The sequence below is a fragment of the Microplitis mediator genome, chromosome 10 (genome assembly GCF_029852145.1).
Source record: "Microplitis mediator isolate UGA2020A chromosome 10, iyMicMedi2.1, whole genome shotgun sequence".
Classification (NCBI taxonomy): Eukaryota; Metazoa; Arthropoda; class Insecta; order Hymenoptera; family Braconidae; genus Microplitis; species Microplitis mediator.
The window spans coordinates 16,552,527-16,573,390 of record NC_079978.1 but is presented as its reverse complement, the minus strand read 5'-3'; the positions used below and the strand labels follow the sequence as shown (position 1 = coordinate 16,573,390).

The 20,864-nt window shown below is 29.1% G+C and overlaps 1 protein-coding gene and 1 pseudogene across 2 annotated transcripts; one reads left to right on the top strand and one right to left on the bottom strand.

The window, feature by feature from the left end:
* The first annotated feature begins 501 nt into the window (after positions 1-501).
* On the top strand, positions 502-12,327 carry LOC130675518 (UDP-glucose 6-dehydrogenase-like). 2 transcript variants are annotated; one of them, XM_057481257.1, is made up of 5 exons: positions 502-782; positions 10,520-10,989; positions 11,075-11,719; positions 11,816-11,959; positions 12,026-12,327. In XM_057481257.1, exons 1-5 carry the CDS (start codon positions 770-772, stop codon positions 12,200-12,202), a joined length of 1,449 nt encoding a protein of 482 aa, XP_057337240.1. In that variant the 5' UTR covers positions 502-769; the 3' UTR covers positions 12,203-12,327. The 2 variants fall into 2 exon arrangements, with proteins under 2 accessions (XP_057337240.1, XP_057337241.1); XM_057481258.1 differs by lacking the exon at positions 502-782 and adding an exon at positions 10,143-10,404.
* Positions 12,328-16,683: 4,356 nt separating this feature from the next.
* On the bottom strand, positions 16,684-18,367 carry LOC130675576 (UDP-glucose 6-dehydrogenase-like; annotated as a pseudogene).
* Positions 18,368-20,864: the final 2,497 nt, after the last annotated feature.

Genomic DNA, 20,864 nt, shown 5'->3' with positions numbered 1-20,864 from the left:
TCAAGTAACAAATACAAAAATTATAAAACTAAAATTTTAACACGACCATTTTAAATGTTAAAATAACAAATTTAAATGGCAAAAGAAACATAAAAAGTACAGAGTTTAAATCTGAACTTGCATATATATCCATTACTAGAATCATAATTATACCAAAATATTTAAATCAAATTTTAAACCAAGTATAACAGATTTGAACATGCAGGTAAAAATATTATTTTTGAGGATTGTTAAAATAGAATATGTTGTAAGCAGTGACAATCCTCATAGCCCAGGCTCGTAGTTTCAGGTACTTGGGACTCATATCTCTGACGTCAGAGTGACGTCAATCGCACCCCCATAGACCAGCTGGAATAGTGGGGCTAGAGAACAACGAAGATATATGTACGCAGTTACGGCACGACCCCCACTACTCTCATCAGGTAGAGTCACATCTTATACACCCGCAAACTTATACCTAAGTTAGATTAGTGTTAGTATGTGGAAGATTCTCGAGTAAGTGGTCACAATTTTAAAATAAAGTTAAAACTTAGCGTAGGCTGTTAGCCACCTAATAATAATGTTTTAATCAGCTTCAAATTAGTGTAGGCTGGTAGCCACCTAATAATAATAAGTTAAAATCAGGTTCAAATTAGTGTAGGCTGGTAGCCACTTAATACGTGTGAAATAAAATAAAAAAAATTCATTTAAGTTGAAAAAATGCGGTAGTTAATGTACAAGTTGAATCTAAAAAAAAAAACAAAATAACATCAAGAAAGCAACAAAGCTCATGCAAGACACAAGTAAGTCAATCTCTCTCTATATATATAGGGTAACTAGTCCGGTCTGTGACCACTCACCAGTGAACGACCGGTATGCAGAAGAATGATCATAATTATTTTAAAATTAAATTAAAAGTTATTATTTACTTGTAAATGTAATCTAACATGTCTTCATTATTATTAAATCACAACGAATTGAAGTGATCTATAAAATTATCATTGAAAATAACTAAAATTATATAGAGGATTGAAGAGTTATTAAAGAAATATTGAATTTGAACATAAACGTTTGAAAAAAAACATTTTTAAAAACGATGTTTCAATAGTAGTAATTGATTTTTTTATAAAACAGTAAATTTATAATCATTTATATAAGTATATCCCAGCAAACGGGATCGCATTGAATCGCATTCAGTTTTCTATCCGATTCAATCCTGTTTTTGCAATGGCCGTCTTGTCAATCCGAATCAATGCGATTCAATGCGACACGTTGATATAGGCTAAGTAGGAAATTTTTTTTACCGATTAACTCAAAATTCTAGAGTACCGATAGCCGAAGTTGAAAAATTTCAATACGATTATAATATGACTCAAAAATAATTGAGAGAAAAAAAATTATTTTAATACAGAGTGTAAATAGAAAACATCTAGTAAAATTATAGCTTTTGCAATCATTTTGATGATATCATATTTTTTTAGTAAAATAATTTACTAAGCACGAAAAATTGAATGACTGTGAAAGTAATTAAGTTTAAAGGCATGCATTTATTTATTTAAAAACTACAAACTATTGAACTTTGTTAAAATATAAATATTAAGGGAGATAACCACTGTGAGGATCGAAAAAATAGATGATTTTCGAAAATTTTTTTGACTGGAATAATAAAGGAATTCGGGGATCGGGTTTTTTTTTTGTTTTATAATGTATACATTGAAGATAATTCTCCTAAATTTTCATCAAAAAATAATATGTTGTTACAAAGTTATAAGCATTTTTGTGGAGCAACAAAAAAATTTTCCCCACCACGTCGAAATCTCTAACCCAAAAACGGATTATCAGAAACAAAAAAACCAAACGGCGTTGTAATGTGTATGCATGTGGTTATCGTTCCACGTAGGGGATTTTGAAAATTTAGATTTGAAAAATAATGGCGACATATTAAAAATTTTTTCGTTTTTTTTTTTCTCATTTTTTTGGATTCAAACAGCCCTAAAAAATCTTAAAAATCAAAATTTTCAAAATTCACGTGCAACTTTAGCTACTGAATAGACGAATACGGCATAAAAAAAAGTTGCGAATCGGTTCATATTTATGCAAATTACAGATGCCACCAGTTCAAAAAGAGTAGTTTCGAGAAAAACGCGTTTAAAGTTTTTAGTCGATGCAACGGTCAGTTGACGCACTGTCACAAAAATGACTATAACTTGGAAAATATTCGGAATTTTCATATAAAACTCTAGATACATATTTTTGAATATAGACACTAGACTGATTCAAAAAAATCGACTAATTTTTAACTTCCCGCTAAGAAAATTGTAAATTTTCAAAAATTCGGGAAGTTATTGGTTTCGGTCCGATTTTTTTTTTCTGCATTATATCGAAAATATTGTTGGAAATGACGAAAAAAAAACTGTGAAAGTTTGAGCTCTTAATATTAATATTAACAACTGCCGCATCGCAATTTTCTATTTCCCGTTTAAATAACATGGGAAAATTTATTTTTCAAGCTTTGGAATTTTGTAGCTCTCGGTGGGACCAATACTTTCAAATGTTCGAGACATATTCTTGCAGGAAATTTGACGCTCTACAAAAAAGGTCTCTTATAATTTTTCGATATTTTTATTTCTTCAAAAGTTATTCAAAGTTTAAGTTATATTGAAGATAAATTTCTACATTTTTTAAATTTTTTGACGCAACCATTAACTTTATCCGAAAATTTTAGAGGACATTTTTTGCAGAGCCTTTTATTTCCTACAACTTATCTCAGAGAAAATGTTTGATATTTCTCACAAGTCGTAAGTTATTCGCAATTAATTGAAAATTTAATATAATTAATTTTAAGCAACAAAATTTAGATTATTTAAGAATATACACTTTGATTTAATAAAAAAAAAAAAAATTTTTTTTTTTGAAATCTCACAGTGGCTATCCCTCTTAAAAATGTCAGATAGACAAATAGGCTAGTCGAGAAGTGAGTTTTCTGCGAAAAATCGTTAAGACACTCTTAAAAATATGGCGGTTGGTGCATTGGATTCAGAATTTAATTCTGGGAAATGGGTGGTTTTTTATTTATCCGCCATTACAAATTTCATTTGTTACAAACAAAAAACGAAGAGACAAAAATGGAGTCTCCGTTTTGTAGCTATAACTTCAAAAATATTAAAGATATCTGAAATTTAAAAAAAAGATTCTAAAAGAGGAGAAAATTTTAGTAAAATAAGTCTTGACTCCCCGAGTTGTAGCTCCATTATTTATTATTTTAATTAAACGTTGAAAGTTGGGCTCCGCGCGGCCGTTTCGGTGCCTAGGCGTCGCCGCAAAGCAAAGTATGCAACACAAAATAATTTTTTTATAACATTCAATATTAATTTAAAAATCTGAATAAATTATAGTGTCATCTAGACACTTGAAGGAATATAGCCCCGCAAAAGAATAATTTTTTAGCTAGATTTTTGATTACGTTATTTAATTGTTAATTAACAAATTTTTCGGAGACTTGAGTTTTGTGTTGCATACTTTGCATTGCGGCGTTAAATTAAAATTATAAATAATGGAGCTACAACTCGGGGAGTCGAGGCTTACTTAACTAAAATTTTCTCATCTTTTAGAATCTTTTTTTAAATTTCAGATATCTTTAATATTTTTTAAGTTATAGCTACAAAACGGAGACTCCCTTTTTGTCTCTTCGTTTTTTAGGTAGATTTTTTTAAAAATCTAGGTATTGTATTTGTCCTCATGGTCGATTTTTCAAGGAATTTTGTCACAACCGATCATAATTAGTTGAGTAGAGTCCGAAAATACCATTCGTTGAAAAATTTATATATGTATGTATATATATTAGGGTGGTCCGTTTGGAACGACTATTTTTTTTTTTTCGCTCCCACTGAAAAATATTGTTGTAGACATTGAAAAAAAAATTCTCTGAAAGTTTTAGCTCTTAATTTTAATTCTAAGTACTTTACATTTGATTTTGAAATTGTCTCATTTAAAATACATGGGAAAGTTGGGATTTTTTTTTTAATTCTCTATAACTCAGCCGCATTTTAAGTTATCGGGTCGCCGTTTGCGGCATTTTTTAGGTAATTTGATACTCTTCAAAAGTCTCCTTAATAGTTTTACTCGGACTCTAATTGTTTTTTCTGTATTGGTAATGAAAATAATTTTTTTAATAATAATTTGGGTTTTTAGTTGATATTAACTAAATAACGAAATTTACAGAAAAAGTGCAGATAACGATTTTTTAGGAAATTTTATTCGCTACAAAAAAGGTCCTCTTAGTTAAGTAGCTTAAGTTCTCCGTTCACGTGATATAGGGATTTTAGTAATTTTGTAAATAAAATATTTGTCAAAAATTTTTCCGAAGTTCATCAATTTGACCCCTTCTGATTTTAATGACTGGATTAAATTAATGAAAGGAAAATTATTTACTGATTTAAAATTGAAATGAAATAGCATTTGGTGGAATTTTTTGACAAATATTTTATTTACAAAAATACTGAAATCTCTATATCACGTGAACGAAGAACTTGAGCCACTTAACTAAAAGGACCTTTTTTGTAGCGAATAAAATTTCCTAAAGAATCGTTATCTGCACTTTTTCTTCAAATTTCGTTATTTAGTTAATATCAACTAAAAACCCGAATTATTATTAAAAAAATTATTTTCAGAACCAATACAGAAAAAACAATTAGAGTCCGAGTAAAACTATTAAGGAGACTTTTGAAGAGTATCAAATTACCTAAAAAATGCCGCAAACGGCGACTCGATAACTTAAAATGCGGCTGAGTTATAGAGAATTAAAAAAAAAATCCCAACTTTCCTATGTATTTTAAATGGGAAAATTTCAAAATCAAATGTAAAGTACTTAGAATTAAAATTAAGAGCTAAAACTTTCAGAGAATTTTTTTTTCAATGTCTACAACAATATTTTTCAGTGGGGGCGAAAAAAAAAAAAATAGTCGTTCCAAACGGACCACCCAATATATATATATATATATATATATATATATATATATATATATATATATATATATATATATATATATATATATATATGCAATAGAACCAAGTTTTGAGAACACGATTGCGCCTAGAGTCCTTATCGGATCTTAATGAAATTTTTCACACTTATTCTACTTGCGATTATCACGGTCAAGTTCGAAGATGGGCTAAATCGTTCGATTAGTTTAGAAGATATGGCTGTTTCAAATTTCCACGATTTTTCAAAAAAAAAAATTTTTATCCACTTTCAAGTTCATTTAACTTTAAAACTACAACTCATAGATAATTTCCGTAAAAAGGATTTGAAAGCTTGACTAATAAGCTTTAATTTATGACCTAAAAGTTTATATTTTGACCATTTCTTCCAATAATTTGATAGCCTTGAAAATTTTAATGGAACTAAGAAATGTTGAAAATATGGTTTTCATTCCACATAACTTATGCTTGTCCCATTATAATCCAGTTTTGTCAGTTGTATTATATTGTGCACAAAATAATCTGTAAATTTCACAGCTATTTTATATTTTAAAAGTATTTCTTTTATTATTTATGATGTATCAAATGTACCTCCACGACCTATGATTATCACTGGTCTTGTCATTATGATAGCGCCCATAGTTCTTATCAGATCTTGATAAAATTTTTTTTTCTTATGTTATAGGTAATTATCTTGATCAAGTTCAAAGATGGGCTAAAGTGGTAGATTAGTTTAGAAGTTGTGGATGTTTGAAATTTCCTCGATTATTTTAAAAAATTAGTTTTTAATCACTATTAAAGTTCATATAACTTTAAAACTAAAACTCATAGAAAATTTCTATAGAAGTTATCTGAAAGCTTGTCTAATAATCTTTAATTTATAACCTTAAGCTTTATGTTTTGACTATTTCTTCCAATAATTTGATAGCCTTGAAATTTTTAATGAAATCTAAAAATGTTGGGAATATGGTTTCTTATTCCACATAACTTAAGCATTTCCCATCATAATTCAATTTCGTCAGTTGTATTTTATTGTGAAGAAAATAACCTGTAAATTTCACAGCTATTTTATATTTTAAAAGGATTTCTTTTATCACTTATGTTGTTTCAAACGTACCTGTGCGTCCTATAATTATAACTGGTCTTGCCATCGTAATAGCGATTACAATTATGATCATATTAAGTAAATTTTCTATATACTTTGTTTACGTGAAGGTTAGTTTGGTACATTACCTATATAATGTTTTGTCAAATCAACTATCTGAAGTTCTGTATCGGAAATAGTCGTTGTCTTTTTTTTACCCTCACTCTTAGAAAACAAGCCTAATTTCATATCATGACTATACACTAACATGAATCACAAGATATGTATGTATGAAACTTTTTATATAGATTAATTGGAAAATCTACCTTCCATTTCGGCTGCCGAATGGCCTTTTTGTTTATAACAAATGAAATTTTTAATGGCGGATAAATTAAAAAATTCCCATTTCTCAGCATTAAATTCTGAATCCAATGCACCAATCGCCATATTTTTAAGAGTGTTTTTACAATTTTTCGCAGAAAACTCACTTCTCGACTACACTAGATGACAGTTCCAGAAAAATTGTCAAGGTCTTACTTTCACGTTCGACTGTCAACAAATTTTAACGGCTTGCAGGCAAAATCCCCACATCACATTCTGACCGGTATATATTTCGCCCAAATAAGTTTCCATGAAGCAACAAAATGCCCAAATCACAAATAGCCAAAGTGACAAAATGTTGAAATCACAAAATGCAAATGTTTCAATACGTTGGAATAAAAACACGCCCAAGTAACAATTCGACCAATTGAAAAAAGGTCAAAGTTAAAAAATCCTGAAATTATGCATACATCGCAGAATTCACGATTCGTCCAAGTGACAATTCGTCAAAATTATAAAATGCCCAGAAATAAAAAGGGAGGATAACCTCAGTCAATAATCTAGAATTCTACAGTACAATTAGTATGATCATAACAGTAACCAGATAATAAATAAAAAAAATCAGCAGTAAATTTAAAAACAAGATAATTGTATATCATAATAATAAATAGTACTTTTTGGAATTGAACAAGAAGTAAATTTATTATCTTTTATATTTAATAAAAAATAAATAAATTAAAACTAATTATAGTAATTTAAATAAAAATAATTATTAAACGAACAAAAAAAAATTTTTTTTGAAATTTGAAACGAATTACTTAAAGTAATTACCAACTCCAAATAAGACATTAATATAGAATATAAATATAATTACAACTTGACTAATTTCTATACATTATTTTTACGTACATGTAAATTTTCAAGTCATAAATATATCGTTAAAATTATTTTTTTATTTTTCGTAAATCAATCAATTTTAAAAAATATTAATTTTAAAGATAACTACACTTATCCAAAAAATTAAAGGAACAAAATAATTTTATAAATTTTTTAGTGATTTTTGGAAGGCTGTATTTTCGTGAAAAATAATCGTATCGAATAAACAAAAAAAAGCAAATTGAAGCTTGAAATGTCTAGTTTGAAGATATTCCAGCAAAATATTTTTTCGAGCCAGGGTTTTTGCGGAATTATAAGAAACAGGTCAAGACAAAATTTTTGTAAATTTTTTGGTTTTGTTTTTAAGGTCTACGGGGCCGGGAAAATTTTTTCAAAAAAACGAATTCATGACTCTTAGGAAATTTATTCAGCTACAATCTGCATTTTTTTGGTTCTCTGTACGTCAATTTTCTGCTGAGATATCAGCTTTCAAATGAAAAAGGATCCTTTTGTCTTTGATTATTGATATCTCAGCAAATAATGACCGCACAGTAATTTAAAGGGCAGTTTAGGAAACTTAAATAAATGCCCTACAAGCTCCATTTTCGATTTTTCCCAAAAAAAATTTTTTTTCATCCGTGATATCCATTCGAATAATCCTTAAAAAATGGCCATTTTCTGGTTTTTTAGTCGACTCATCGCTACTCTGCAAATATTGATAAAAAAAATAATGTTGCCAGGTAATTTTACAGCTTAATGTATCCTTAAAAACTCTGGAAATTTTCAGATTGATCCATTGAACCGTTTGTCTGGTCCGATTGCTCAAAGTTGTGCAAAACAATTAAAGGAACAAGTTTTGTTCCGTAAATTGTCTAATCGTTATCAAAATGAAAAAATCAATTTTTTCGGATTTTCTTTCATTTTTGTGTTAGTTATTCAGTAAATTTGAGGTAAAGAGAAAAAAAAAATTTTTTTCCGAAAAACGAAAAAAAAAAAAAAAAAAAAACTGAATAAAACGTTAAAAAAAAAAGTAAAAAAATTCTTGTTTTATCTCGTTTTTCGGAAAAATTTTTTTTTTTCTCTTCACCTTACATTTACTGAATAACCAACACAAAAATGAAAGGAAATCCGAAAAAATTGATTTTTTTATTTTGATAACGATTAGACAATTTAAGGAACAAAACTTGTTCTTTTAATTGTTTTGCAAAACTTTGAGCAATCGGACCAGACAAACGGTTCAATGGATCAATCTGAAAATTTCCAGAGTTTTTGAAGATACATTTAGCTGTAAAATTACCTGGCAACATTATTTTTTTTATTAATATTTGCAGAGTAGCGATGAGTCGACTAAAAAACCAGAAAATGGCCATTTATTAAGGATTATTCAAATGGATATCACAGATGAAAAAAAATTTTTTTTGGAAAAAATCGAAAATGGAGCTTGTAGGGCATTTATTTAAGTTTCTTAAACTGCCCTTTAAATTACTGTGCAGTCTTTATTTGCTGAAATATCAATAATCAAAGACAAAAGGATCCTTTTTCATTTGAAGGCTGATATCTCAGCAGAAAATTGACGTACAGAGAAACAAAAAAATGCAGATTGTAGCTGAATAAATTTCCTAAGCGAGTCATGAATTGGTTTTTTTAAAAAAATTTTCCCGGCCCCGTAGACCTTAAAAACAAAACCAAAAAATTAAGAAAAATTTTGTCTCGACCTTTTTCTTATGATCCCGCAAAAACCGTGGCTCGAAAAAATATTTTGCTGGAATATCTTCGAATTAGAGATTTCAAACTTCAATTTGCTCTTTTGTTTCTTCGATACGATCATTTTTCACGAAAATACAGCCTTCCAAAAATCAATAACAAATTTATAAAATTTTTTTGTTCCTTTAATTTTTTGGATAAGTGTAGTTATCTTTAAAATTAATATTTTTTAAAATTGATTGATTTACGAAAAATAAAAAAATAATTTTAACGATATATTTATGACTTGAAAATTTACATGTACGTAAAAATAATGTATAGAAATTAGTCAAGTTGTAATTATATTTATATTCTATATCAATGTCTTATTTTAACTTGGTAATTACTTTAAGTAATTCGATTCAAATTTCAAAGAAAATTTTTTTTTGTTTTTTTAATAATTATTTTTATTTAAATTACTATAATTAGTTTTAATTTATTTGTTTTTTATTAAATATAAAAGATAATAAATTTACTTGTTGTTCAATTCCAAAAAGTACTATTTATTATTATGATATACAATTATCTTGTTTTTAAATTTACCGCTGATTTTTTTTATTTATTATCTGGTTACTGTTATGATAATACTAGGTTTACTGTAGAATTCTAGATTATTGACTGAAGTTATCCTCCCTTTTATTTCTGGGCATTTTATAATTTTGACGCACTGTCACTTGGACGAATCGTGAATTCTGCCATGTATGATTTCAGGATTTTTTAACTTTGACATTTTTTCAATTGGTCGAATTGTTACTTTTGTGATTTGGGCATTTTGTTGCTTCACGGAAACGTATTGAGGCGAAATATACACTGGTCAGAATGTGATGGGGGGATTTTCCCTGCAAGCCGTATACTTCTGTATGTTGTAGTATGAACTAATAATATCAACTATCATTTTCATTGTCTTGCATTGAATGAACTGGCCCCTGGTTAGTCTCTTTCTTTTTAAAACACGTGTCCATTGATTGCAATTATTTATGAATCAATAAATTTGTAATCGTGCTTTTGTAGTAATAAATTAATAACTAATCGTGTTCGTAAATAATTCATCTCGAATTATTTATAGATAATTTTTTAAAATTAATTTTAAACTTTACTCCAACTAGTCGGATCAAGAGAATTTCTTATTGGATTACGAGCGGAATTTGATTGTAATTAATATGCGCTAGTGTTTATTTATGAAGAGCTAAAATTTATGAGGTATCTGTGATAAAATACAAGTTAAATTAAACTGTAATTCGAAGAATATTATTTCTGAAACGCCAGACTTTAAAATCATATCAAACAATTAGTTGGTGCATTCATTGTTATAAATTATCGGGTACTGTCAGTTGGAGACATTCTCGAATTTATCAGCTAACTGGGCTGATCATTGAATTTATAATTAAACAATTTTAAAAACGACGTTGGATCTGACCTGAGTAAATACATAATTATTTAAATAATTATATTTTATTTAAATGTTAATTTTTTTTTAATGATTTTAATTCTAAATGTTTTAATTGGAGGTATTTAATAATCGATTTGATGTTTCAGACTTGAAAATGACAATCAAAAAAATTAGTGGCATTGGTGGTGGGTATGTAGGTGGTCCAACATGTAGTGTAATAGCACTGAAGTGTCCGGATATCCGTGTGACGGTTGTTGATAAGAGTAATGAGAAGATAGCTCAGTGGAACTCAGAGAAACTGCGGATTCATGAGCCGGGTTTGGATGAAGTGCTCAAGAAATGCCGAGGAAAGAATTTATTTTTCTCTACGGACATTGAAGCTGCGATACAGGAGGCTGATTTAATTTTTATTTCTGTAATTACACCGACCAAGACATTTGGAAATGGTAAAGGACGTGCCGCTGATTTAACGTACGTTGAAAACACAGCGAGAATGATTGCTGAGGTGGCAACTGATGATAAAATTGTCGTTGAAAAGAGCACGGTGCCTGTTAGAGCTGCTGAAAGTATCATGAATATTTTACGAGCTAATCATAAACCAGGCGTTTCTTATCAGGTATTGCTTATTGTTTTGTTTAGTTTATTGTTAATAAAAATAATAATTGTTAAACTTATCATTAATTTGTTTGTTGTCGTTGTAGATTTTTTCAAATCCTGAGTTTTTAGCTGAAGGAACAGCAATTGATAATTTAGTGAATCCAGATCGTGTTTTAATTGGAGGTGAAGATTTTCCGAAGGGACGCGAAGCTATCGAAAAGCTCTGTAATATGTACGATCACTGGATTCCACGTGAAAAAATCTTTACCACCAACACGTGGAGTTCCGAACTGTCTAAGCTAGCGGCTAATGCATTTTTGGCTCAGCGAATATCCAGTATCAATTCGCTGTCGGCAGTATGTGAAGCTACTGGAGCTGATGTATCTGAAGTCGCAAGAGCCGTTGGTTTGGACTCGCGACTTGGTTCAAAATTCCTTCAAGCCTCAGTGGGTTTCGGTGGCTCTTGCTTCCGAAAAGATCTACTCAATCTTGTATACATATGCGAGTATCTCAATTTACCAGAAGTCGCTGCTTATTGGCAACAAGTAATTGATATGAATGAGTACCAGAAGTCTAGATTCTCGAACAAGATCATTGAGAGTCTTTTCAATACTGTCACAGATAAACATATCGCGATGCTAGGATTCGCATTTAAAAAAAATACTGGAGACACCAGAGAAAGTCCTGCTATCGCTGTGGCCAAAAATCTACTTGACGAAGGGGCCGTTCTTCATATTTACGATCCCAAGGTATTCCATTTACGTAATTTATAATTATTAAAAATTCCAACAACTTTAGAATAGAAAAGATATATCTTAATAAATTTTGTTTTTATGGTTCCACAGGTAGAAGAAACTCAAATAATTGATAATTTATCAGCTGTAGATATCGATGACGTTACAAATCGCATTAATATTTTTGACAATGCGTACAGTGCTACCAAGAACACTCATGCCATTGTCGTATGTACAGAGTGGGATGAATTTATTGTAAGTACACCTCATCAAGTGTACAAAAACGTATTCTTCTATTGTCTAACATTTGTTTATTTCCAGGAACTGGATTTCGAACGTATCTATGCAGAAATGACCAAACCGGTGTACATATTCGATGGTCGTAAAATTCTAGACCATGAAAAATTACAAAAGATTGGTTTCAATGTCCAAACGATTGGTAAACGTGTATCGCGGATCGCCACTTCTAGGACTTGGGGCAGCCCCACACAGATGTGAATTTTTTATAACTAATAATAATTTCAAGTATTAATCGCATTTAAATGCAGTATTCATTGGTAAACCACTGATGACGTAAGTCATTGAAAAGCAATATTTAATGCAATTTTGCAGCAGTATTTTGAATTTTGATGTATATTTTTGTTATTTGTATCAGTATGTTAGTCTTTAATCAACTAATCACTATGATTGTAATTAAACATTTGTAATATTTTTATAATATAAATTAATTGATTGGTATTGAATAAACAATCAAATATTTTATTTTTAATTCACATATTGTTTTTATTTAAATTTCATTAGAGCGGCGTTTCATATTACCACCGGAATCACTGGTGCCAAAATTCGAAATATAAAACATTTTCTTTCTTTGAACTAAACGAATTTTCAGGCTTTCAGGCAAAATCCCCACATCACATTCTGACCAGTGTATATTTTGCCTCAATAAGTTTCCATGAAGCAACAAAATGCCCAAATCACAAATAGCCAAAGTGACAAAATGTTGAAATCCCCCAAGTAATGATTCGACCAATTGAAAAAATGTCAAAGTTAAAAAATCCTGAAATCATACATCGCAGAATTCACGATTCGTCCAAGCGACAATTCGTCAAAATTATAAAATGCCCAGAAAAAAAAGGGAGGATAACCTCAGTCAATAATCTAGAATTCTACAGTACAATGAGTATTATCATAACAGTAACCAGATAATAGATTAAAAAAAATCAGCGGTTAGTGTAAATACAAGATAATTGTATATCATAATAATGAATAGTTTTTTTTGGAATTAAACAAGAAGTAAATTTATTATCTTTTATATTTAATAAAAAATAAATAAATTAAAACTGATTATAGTTATTTAAGTAAAAATAATCATTAAAAAAACAAAAAAAAATTTTCTTTGAAATTAGAAACGAATTACTTAAAGTAATTACCAACTCCAAATAAGACATTAATATAGAATATACATATAATTACAACTTGACTAATTTCTATACATTATTTTCACGTACATGTAAATTTTCAAGTCATAAATATATCGTTAAAATTATTTTTTTATTGTTCGTAAATCAATCAATTCTCAAAAATATTAATTCTAAAGATAACTTCACTTATCCAAAAAATTAAAGGAACAAAATAATTTCATAAATTTTTTAGAGATTTTTGGAAGGCTGTATTTCCGTAACAAATAATCGTATCGAAAAAACAAAAAAAAGAAAATTGAAGCTTGAAATCTCTAGTTTGAAGATATTCCAGCAAAATATTTATTCGAGCCACGGTTTTTGCGGAATTATAAGAAACAGGTCGAGACAAAATTTTTGTAAATTTTATGGTTTTGTTTTTAAGGTCTACGGGGAAAATTTTTTCCGAAAAACGAAAAAAAAAAAAAAATAAATAAAACTCAATAAAATGTGAAAAAAAAATTTTTAAAAATCTTGTTTTTCGGAAAAATTTTTTTTTTTTCTCTGTACCTCACATTTACTGAATAACTAACACAAAAATGAAAGGAAATCCGAAAAAAATTGATTTTTTCATTTAGATAACCATTAGACAATTTAAGGAACAAAACTTGTTCCTTTAATTGTTTTGCAAAACTTTGAGCAATCGGACCAGACAAACGGTTCAATGGATCAATCTGAAAATTTTCAGAGTTTTTAAGGGTACATTAAGCTGTAAAATTACCTGGCAACATTATTTTTTGTTATCAATATTTGGAGAGTAGCGATGAATCGACTAAAAAACCAGAAAATGGCCATTTTTTAAGGATTATTCAAATGGATATCACAGATGAAAAAAATTTTTTTTTGGAAAAAATCGAAAATGGAGCTTGTAGGGCATTTATTTTAGTTTCTTAAACTGCCCTTTAAATTACTGTGCGGTCTTTATTTGCTGAAATATCAATAATCAAAGACAAAAGGGTCCTTTTTCATTTGAAGGCTGATATCTCAGCAGAAAATTGACGTACAGAGAAACAAAAAAATGCAGATTGTAGCTGAATAAATTTCCTAAGAGTCATGAATTCGTTTTTTTTAAAAAATTTTTCCCGGCCCCGTAGACCTTAAAAACAAAACCAAAAAATTTACAAAAATTTTGTCTCGACCTGTTTCTTATAATTCCGCAAAAACCGTGGCTCGAAAAAATATTTTGCTGGAATATCTTCAAACTAGACATTTCAAGCTTCAATTTGCTTTTTTTTGTTTTTTCGATAGGATTTTTTTTCACGAAAATACAGCCTTCCAAAAATCAATAAAAAATTTATAAAATTATTTCGTTCCTTTAATTTTTTGGATACGTGTAGTTATCTTTAAAATTAATATTTTTTAAAATTAATTGATTTACGAAAAATAAAAAAATAATTTTAACGATATATTTATGACTTGAAAATTTACATGTACGTAAAAATAATGTATAGAAATTAGTCAAGTTGTAATTATATTTATATTCTATATTAATGTCTTATTTTGACTTGGTAATTTCTTTAAGTAATTCGTTTCAAATTTCGAAGAAAATTTTTTTTTGTTTTTTCGATAATTATTTTTATTTTAATTACTATAATTAGTTTTAATTTATTTATTTTTTATTAAATATAAAAGATAATAAATTTACTTCTTGATCAATTCCAAAAAGTACTATTTATCATTATGATATACAATTCTCTTGTTTTTAAATTTACCGCTGATTTTTTTTATCTATTATCTGGTTACTGTTATGATAATACTAATTTTACTGTAGAATTCTAGATTATTGACTGAAGTTATCCTCCCTTTTTTTTCTGGGCATTTTATAATTTTGACGAATTGTCACTTGGACGAATCGTGAATTCTGCGATGTATGCATGATTTCAGGATTTTTTAACTTTGACATTTTTTCAATTGGTCGAATTGTTACTTGGGCGTGTTTTTATTCCAACGTATTGAAACATTTGCATTTTGTGATTTCAACATTTTGTCACTTTGGCTATTTGTGATTTGGGCATTTTGTTGCTTCATGGAAACTTATTTAGCCGAAATTATGGAGACTATATACTCCACAACTATATACTCAAACTAATAAATTTATTAGATTGCATTGAGCAAGAGATTCGGCAAGTGACGCAGAGTAATAAAATTAATAAGGATACATTATTTCAAAGTTGTTATACCGTTCTTGATAGCAAAGAAGCGATACAGGTAGTTGGATGCCAAAAACATCAAAAAGAATTCACTAAATCGATAATCGATTATTTCTTTATAATCCGCATGCATTTCATTGCGAAACGATTCAATACCGAAAATAGAGTGTCAAGTAATGAATCGAGAAAGTATCGCAAGATGGCAAAGATGCAATAGATCATAAGATAATCGCTGTATGTAATATATATGTATATATGTATAAAATTCACATGTTAAAAAAAAACAATATATTTATATATCACTGTTATCAATAAAGTTTTCAATTATTATAAAGGCAGAACATAATTTTTTTTTTTTCCTTAATGTAGTTTAAACAAAAATTCGAAAAAACTGCGATGTTAAATTAATTAAGTTTAATTTAATCAATAATTTGGGATTATTTCAACAAGTGAGCCTGAAAAAAAATTAATAAACCATCAAACTTGTTATTCAACCAAAATACGATTAAGAATACTTTTTCTCTATTAGTTCACATGGAAAAAAGACAAATAAACTAATATTAAAATATATCTTGTGAATTATATGTGAAAGTTATTTCGAAAAAGTTCACAAGGCTTCTGCTGAGGGCACCACTTTCAAAGGTTTAGATATTTACTCCTTATGATGAAATTTTACCTCTCTCTCTCTTTTAAATATTTTTCTAAATAAAAGCAAACGTGAGAGACATCTTCAGGCCACTGGACGAATAAGCGACAATGACCGTTTCTGTCTCGGATTCGAGCTACCAGAGCCATACGAGTTCGGTCTCCTGTATATAGTCTCCATAGGCGAAATGTACACTGGTCAGAATGTGATGTGAGGATTTTGCCTGCAAGCCGTAAATTCCTGGGCCACAGAGTGATGCGCTCTAGGCGGCCATTCTAAAAATACGTTTCCCGCGGAGAAGTTTTATTAAATAAAGTGAGAAATTTAAATTAATTATGAAAATTCGTTTAGTTCAAAGAAAGAAAATGTTTTATATTTCGAATTTTGGCGCCAGTGATTCCGGTGGTGATATGAAACGCCGCTCTTATGAAATTCAAATAAAAAAAATATGTGAATTAAAAATAAAATATTTGATTGTTTATTCAATACTAATTAATAAATTTATATTATAAAAATATTACAAATGTTTAATTACAATAATAGTGATTAGTTGATCAAAGACTAACATACTGATAAAAATAACAAAAATATACATCAAAATTCAAAATACTGCTGCTAAATTGCATTAAATATTGCTTTTTAATGACTTGCGTCATCAGTAGTTTAACAATGAATACTGCATTTAAATTCAATTAATACTTGAAATTATTATTAGTTATAAATAATTCACATCTGTGTGAGGCTGCCCCAAGTCCTAGAAATGGCGATCCGCGACACACGTTTACCAATCGTTTGGACATTCAAACCAATCTTTTGTAATTTTTCATGGTCTAGAATTTTACGACCATCGAATATATACGCCGGCTTGGTCATTTCTGCATAGATACGTTCGAAATCCAATTCCTGGAAATAAATGAATGTTAGACAATAGAAGAATACGTTTTTGTACACTTGATGAGGTGTACTTACAATAAATTCATCCCACTCTGTACATACGACAATGGCATGAGTGTTCTTGGTAGCACTGTACGCATTGTCAAAAATATTAATGCGATTTGTAACGTCATCGACATCTACAGCTGATAAATTATCAATTATTTGAGTTTCTTCTACCTGTGGAACCATAAAAACAAAATTTATTAAGATATATCTTTTCTATTCTAAAGTTGTTGGAATTTTTAATAATTATAAATTACGTAAATGGAATACCTTGGGATCGTAAATATGAAGAACGGCCCCTTCGTCAAGTAGATTTTTGGCCACAGCGATAGCAGGACTTTCTCTGGTGTCTCCAGTATTTTTTTTAAATGCGAATCCTAGCATCGCGATATGTTTATCTGTGACAGTATTGAAAAGACTCTCAATGATCTTGTTTGAGAATCTAGACTTCTGGTACTCATTCATATCAATCACTTGTTGCCAATAAGCATCGACTTCTGGTAAATTGAGATACTCGCATATGTATACAAGATTGAGTAGATCTTTTCGGAAGCAAGAGCCACCGAAACCCACTGAGGCTTGAAGGAATTTTGAACCAAGTCGCGAGTCCAAACCAACGGCTCTTGCGACTTCAGATACATCAGCTCCAGTAGCTTCACATACTGCCGACAGCGAATTGATACTGGATATTCGCTGAGCCAAAATTGCATTAGCCGCTAGCTTAGACAGTTCGGAACTCCACGTGTTGGTGGTGAAGATTTTTTCACGTGGAATCCAGTGCTCGTACATATTACAGAGCTTTTCGATAGCTTCGCGTCCCTTCGGAGAATCTTCACCTCCAATTAAAACACGATCTGGATTCACTAAATTATCAATTGCTGTTCCTTCAGCTAGAAACTCAGGATTTGAATAAATCTACAACGACAACAAAGAAATTAATGATAAGTTTAACAATTATTATTTTTATTAACAATAAACTAAACAAAACAATAAGCAATACCTGATGAGAAACGCCTGGTTTATGATTAGCTCGTAAAATATTCATGATACTTTCAGCAGCTCTAACAGGCACCGTGCTCTTTTCAACGACAATTTTATCATCAGTTGCCACCTCAGCAATCATTCTCGCTGTGTTTTCAACGTACGTTAAATCAGCGGCACGGCCTTTACCATTTCCAAATGTCTTGGTCGGTGTATTTACAGAAATAAAAATTAAATCAACCTCCTGTATCGCAGCTTCAATGTCCGTAGAGAATAATGAATTCTTTCCTCGGCATTTCTTGACCACTTCATCCAAACCCGGCTCATAAATCGGCAGTTTCTAAGAGTTCCACTTAGTTATCTTCTCATTACTCTTATCAACAACCGTCACACGGATATCCGGACGCTTCAGTGCTATTACACTACGTGTTGGACCACCTACATACCCACCACCAATGCCACTAATTTTTTTGATTGTCATTTTCAAGTCTGAAACATCAAATCGATTATTAAATACCTCCAATTAAAACATTTAGAATTAAAATCATTAAAAAAAAATTAACATTTAAATAAAATATAATTATTTAAATAATTATGTATTTACTCAGGTCAGATCCGACGTCGTTTTTAAAATTGTTTAATTATAAATTCAATGATCAGCCCAGTTAGCTAAAAAATTCGAGAATGTCTCCAACTGACAGTACCCAATAATTTATAACAATGAATGCACCAACTAATTGGTTCAAAGTCTGGCGTTTCAGAAATAATATTCTTCGAATTACAGTTTAATTTAACTTGTATTTTATCACAGATACCTCATAAATTTCAGCTCTTCATAAATAAACACTAGCGCATATTAATTACAATCAAGTTCCGCTCGCAATCCAATAAGAAATTCTCTTGATCCGACTAGTTGGAGTAAAGTTAAAATTAATTTAAAAAAATTATATACAAATAATTCGAGATGAATTATTTACGAACACGATTAGTTATTAATTTATTACTGCAAAAGCACGATTACAAATTTATTGATTCATAAATAATTGCAATTAATGGATACGTGTTTTAAAAAGAAAGAGACTAACCAGGGGCCAGTTCATTCAATGCAAGACAATGAAAATGATAGTTGATATTAATAGTTCATACTACAACATACAGAAGTATACGGCTTGCAGGGAAAATCCCCCCATCACATTCTGACCAGTGTATATTTCGCCTAAATACGTTTCCATGAAGCAACAAAATGCCCAAATCACAAAAGTAACAATTCGACCAATTGAAAAAATGTCAAAGTTAAAAAATCCTGAAATCATACATGGCAGAATTCACGATTCGTCCAAGTGACAGTTCGTCAAAATTATAAAATGCCCATAAATAAAAGGGAGGATAACTTCAGTCAATAATATAGAATTCTACAGTAAAATGAGTATTATCATAACAGTAACCAGATAATAGATAAAAAAAATCAGCGGTAAATTTAAAAACAAGATAATTGTATATCATAATAATAAATAGTACTTTTTGAAATTGAACAACAAGTAAATTTATTATCTTTTATATTTAATAAAAAATAAATAAATTAAAACTAATTATAGTAATTTAAATATAAATAATTATTGGAAAAACAAAAAAAAATTTTCTTCGAAATTTGAAACGAATTACTTAAAGAAATTACCAAGTCAAAATAATTTCAAACCAAGACAAAAGACATCAATATAGAATATAAATATAATTACAACTTGACTAATTTCTATACATTATTTTTACGTACATGTAAATTTTCAAGTCATAAATATATCGTTAAAATTATTTTTTTATTTTTCGTAAATCAATCAATTTTCAAAAATATTAATTTTAAAGATAACTACACTTATCCAAAAAATTAAAGGAACAAAATAAATTTATAAATTTTTTAGTGATTTTTGGAAGGCTGTATTTTCGTGAAAAATGATCGTATCGAAAAAACAAAGCAAAGCAAATTGAAGCTTGAAATGTCTAGTTTGAAGATATTCCAGCAAAATATTTTTTCGAGCCACGGTTTTTGCGGAATTATAAGAAACAGGTCGAGACAAAATTTTTGTAAATTTTTTGGTTTTGTTTTTAAGGTCTACGGGGCCGGGAAAATTTTTTCAAGAAAACGAATTCATGACTCTTAGGAAATTTATTCAGCTACAATCTGCATTTTTTTGGTTCTCTGTACGTCAATTTTCTGCTGAGATATCAGCCTTCAAATGAAAAAGGATCCTTTTGTCTTTGATTATTGATATCTCAGCAAATATTGACCGCACAGTAATTTAAAGGGCAGTTGAGGAAACTTAAATAAAGTCCCTACAAGCTCCATTTTCGATTTTTTCCAAAAAAAAATTTTTTTCATCCGTGATATCCATTCGAATAATCCTTAAAAAATGGCCATTTTCTGGTTTTTTAGTAGACTCATCGCTACTCTGCAAATATAGATAAAAAAAATAATGTTGCCAGGTAATTTTACAGCTTAATGTATCCTCAAAAACTCTGGGAATTTTCAGATTGATCCATTGAACCGTTTGTCTGGTCCGATTGCTCAAAGTTGTGCAAAACAATTAAAGGAACAAGTTTTGTTCCGTAAATTGTCTAATCGTTATCAAAATGAAAAAATCAATTTTTTTCGGATTTTCTTTCATTTTTGTGTTAGTTATTCAGTAAATTTGAGGTAAAGAGAAAAAAAAATTTTTTTCCGAAAAACGAAAAAAAAAAAAAAAAAAAAGGCCATTCGGCAGCCGAAATGGAAGTAGATTTCTCATTGTTTAATTTTTTTCACTGTTCAAATAAAAGTTAATAATGAAATAAAATTTTTTTTTACATTTTGTTAAAAATTCTCGAGATAATAAAACAAAAAAAATCCAAAAATTATAAGTATAATGCCAAAAATTGAAGCTAACTAAATGATTTTCAGAAGAATTTTTGATGATAGTACACTATATGTTTTGATTTGACGTTATTTAAAGATA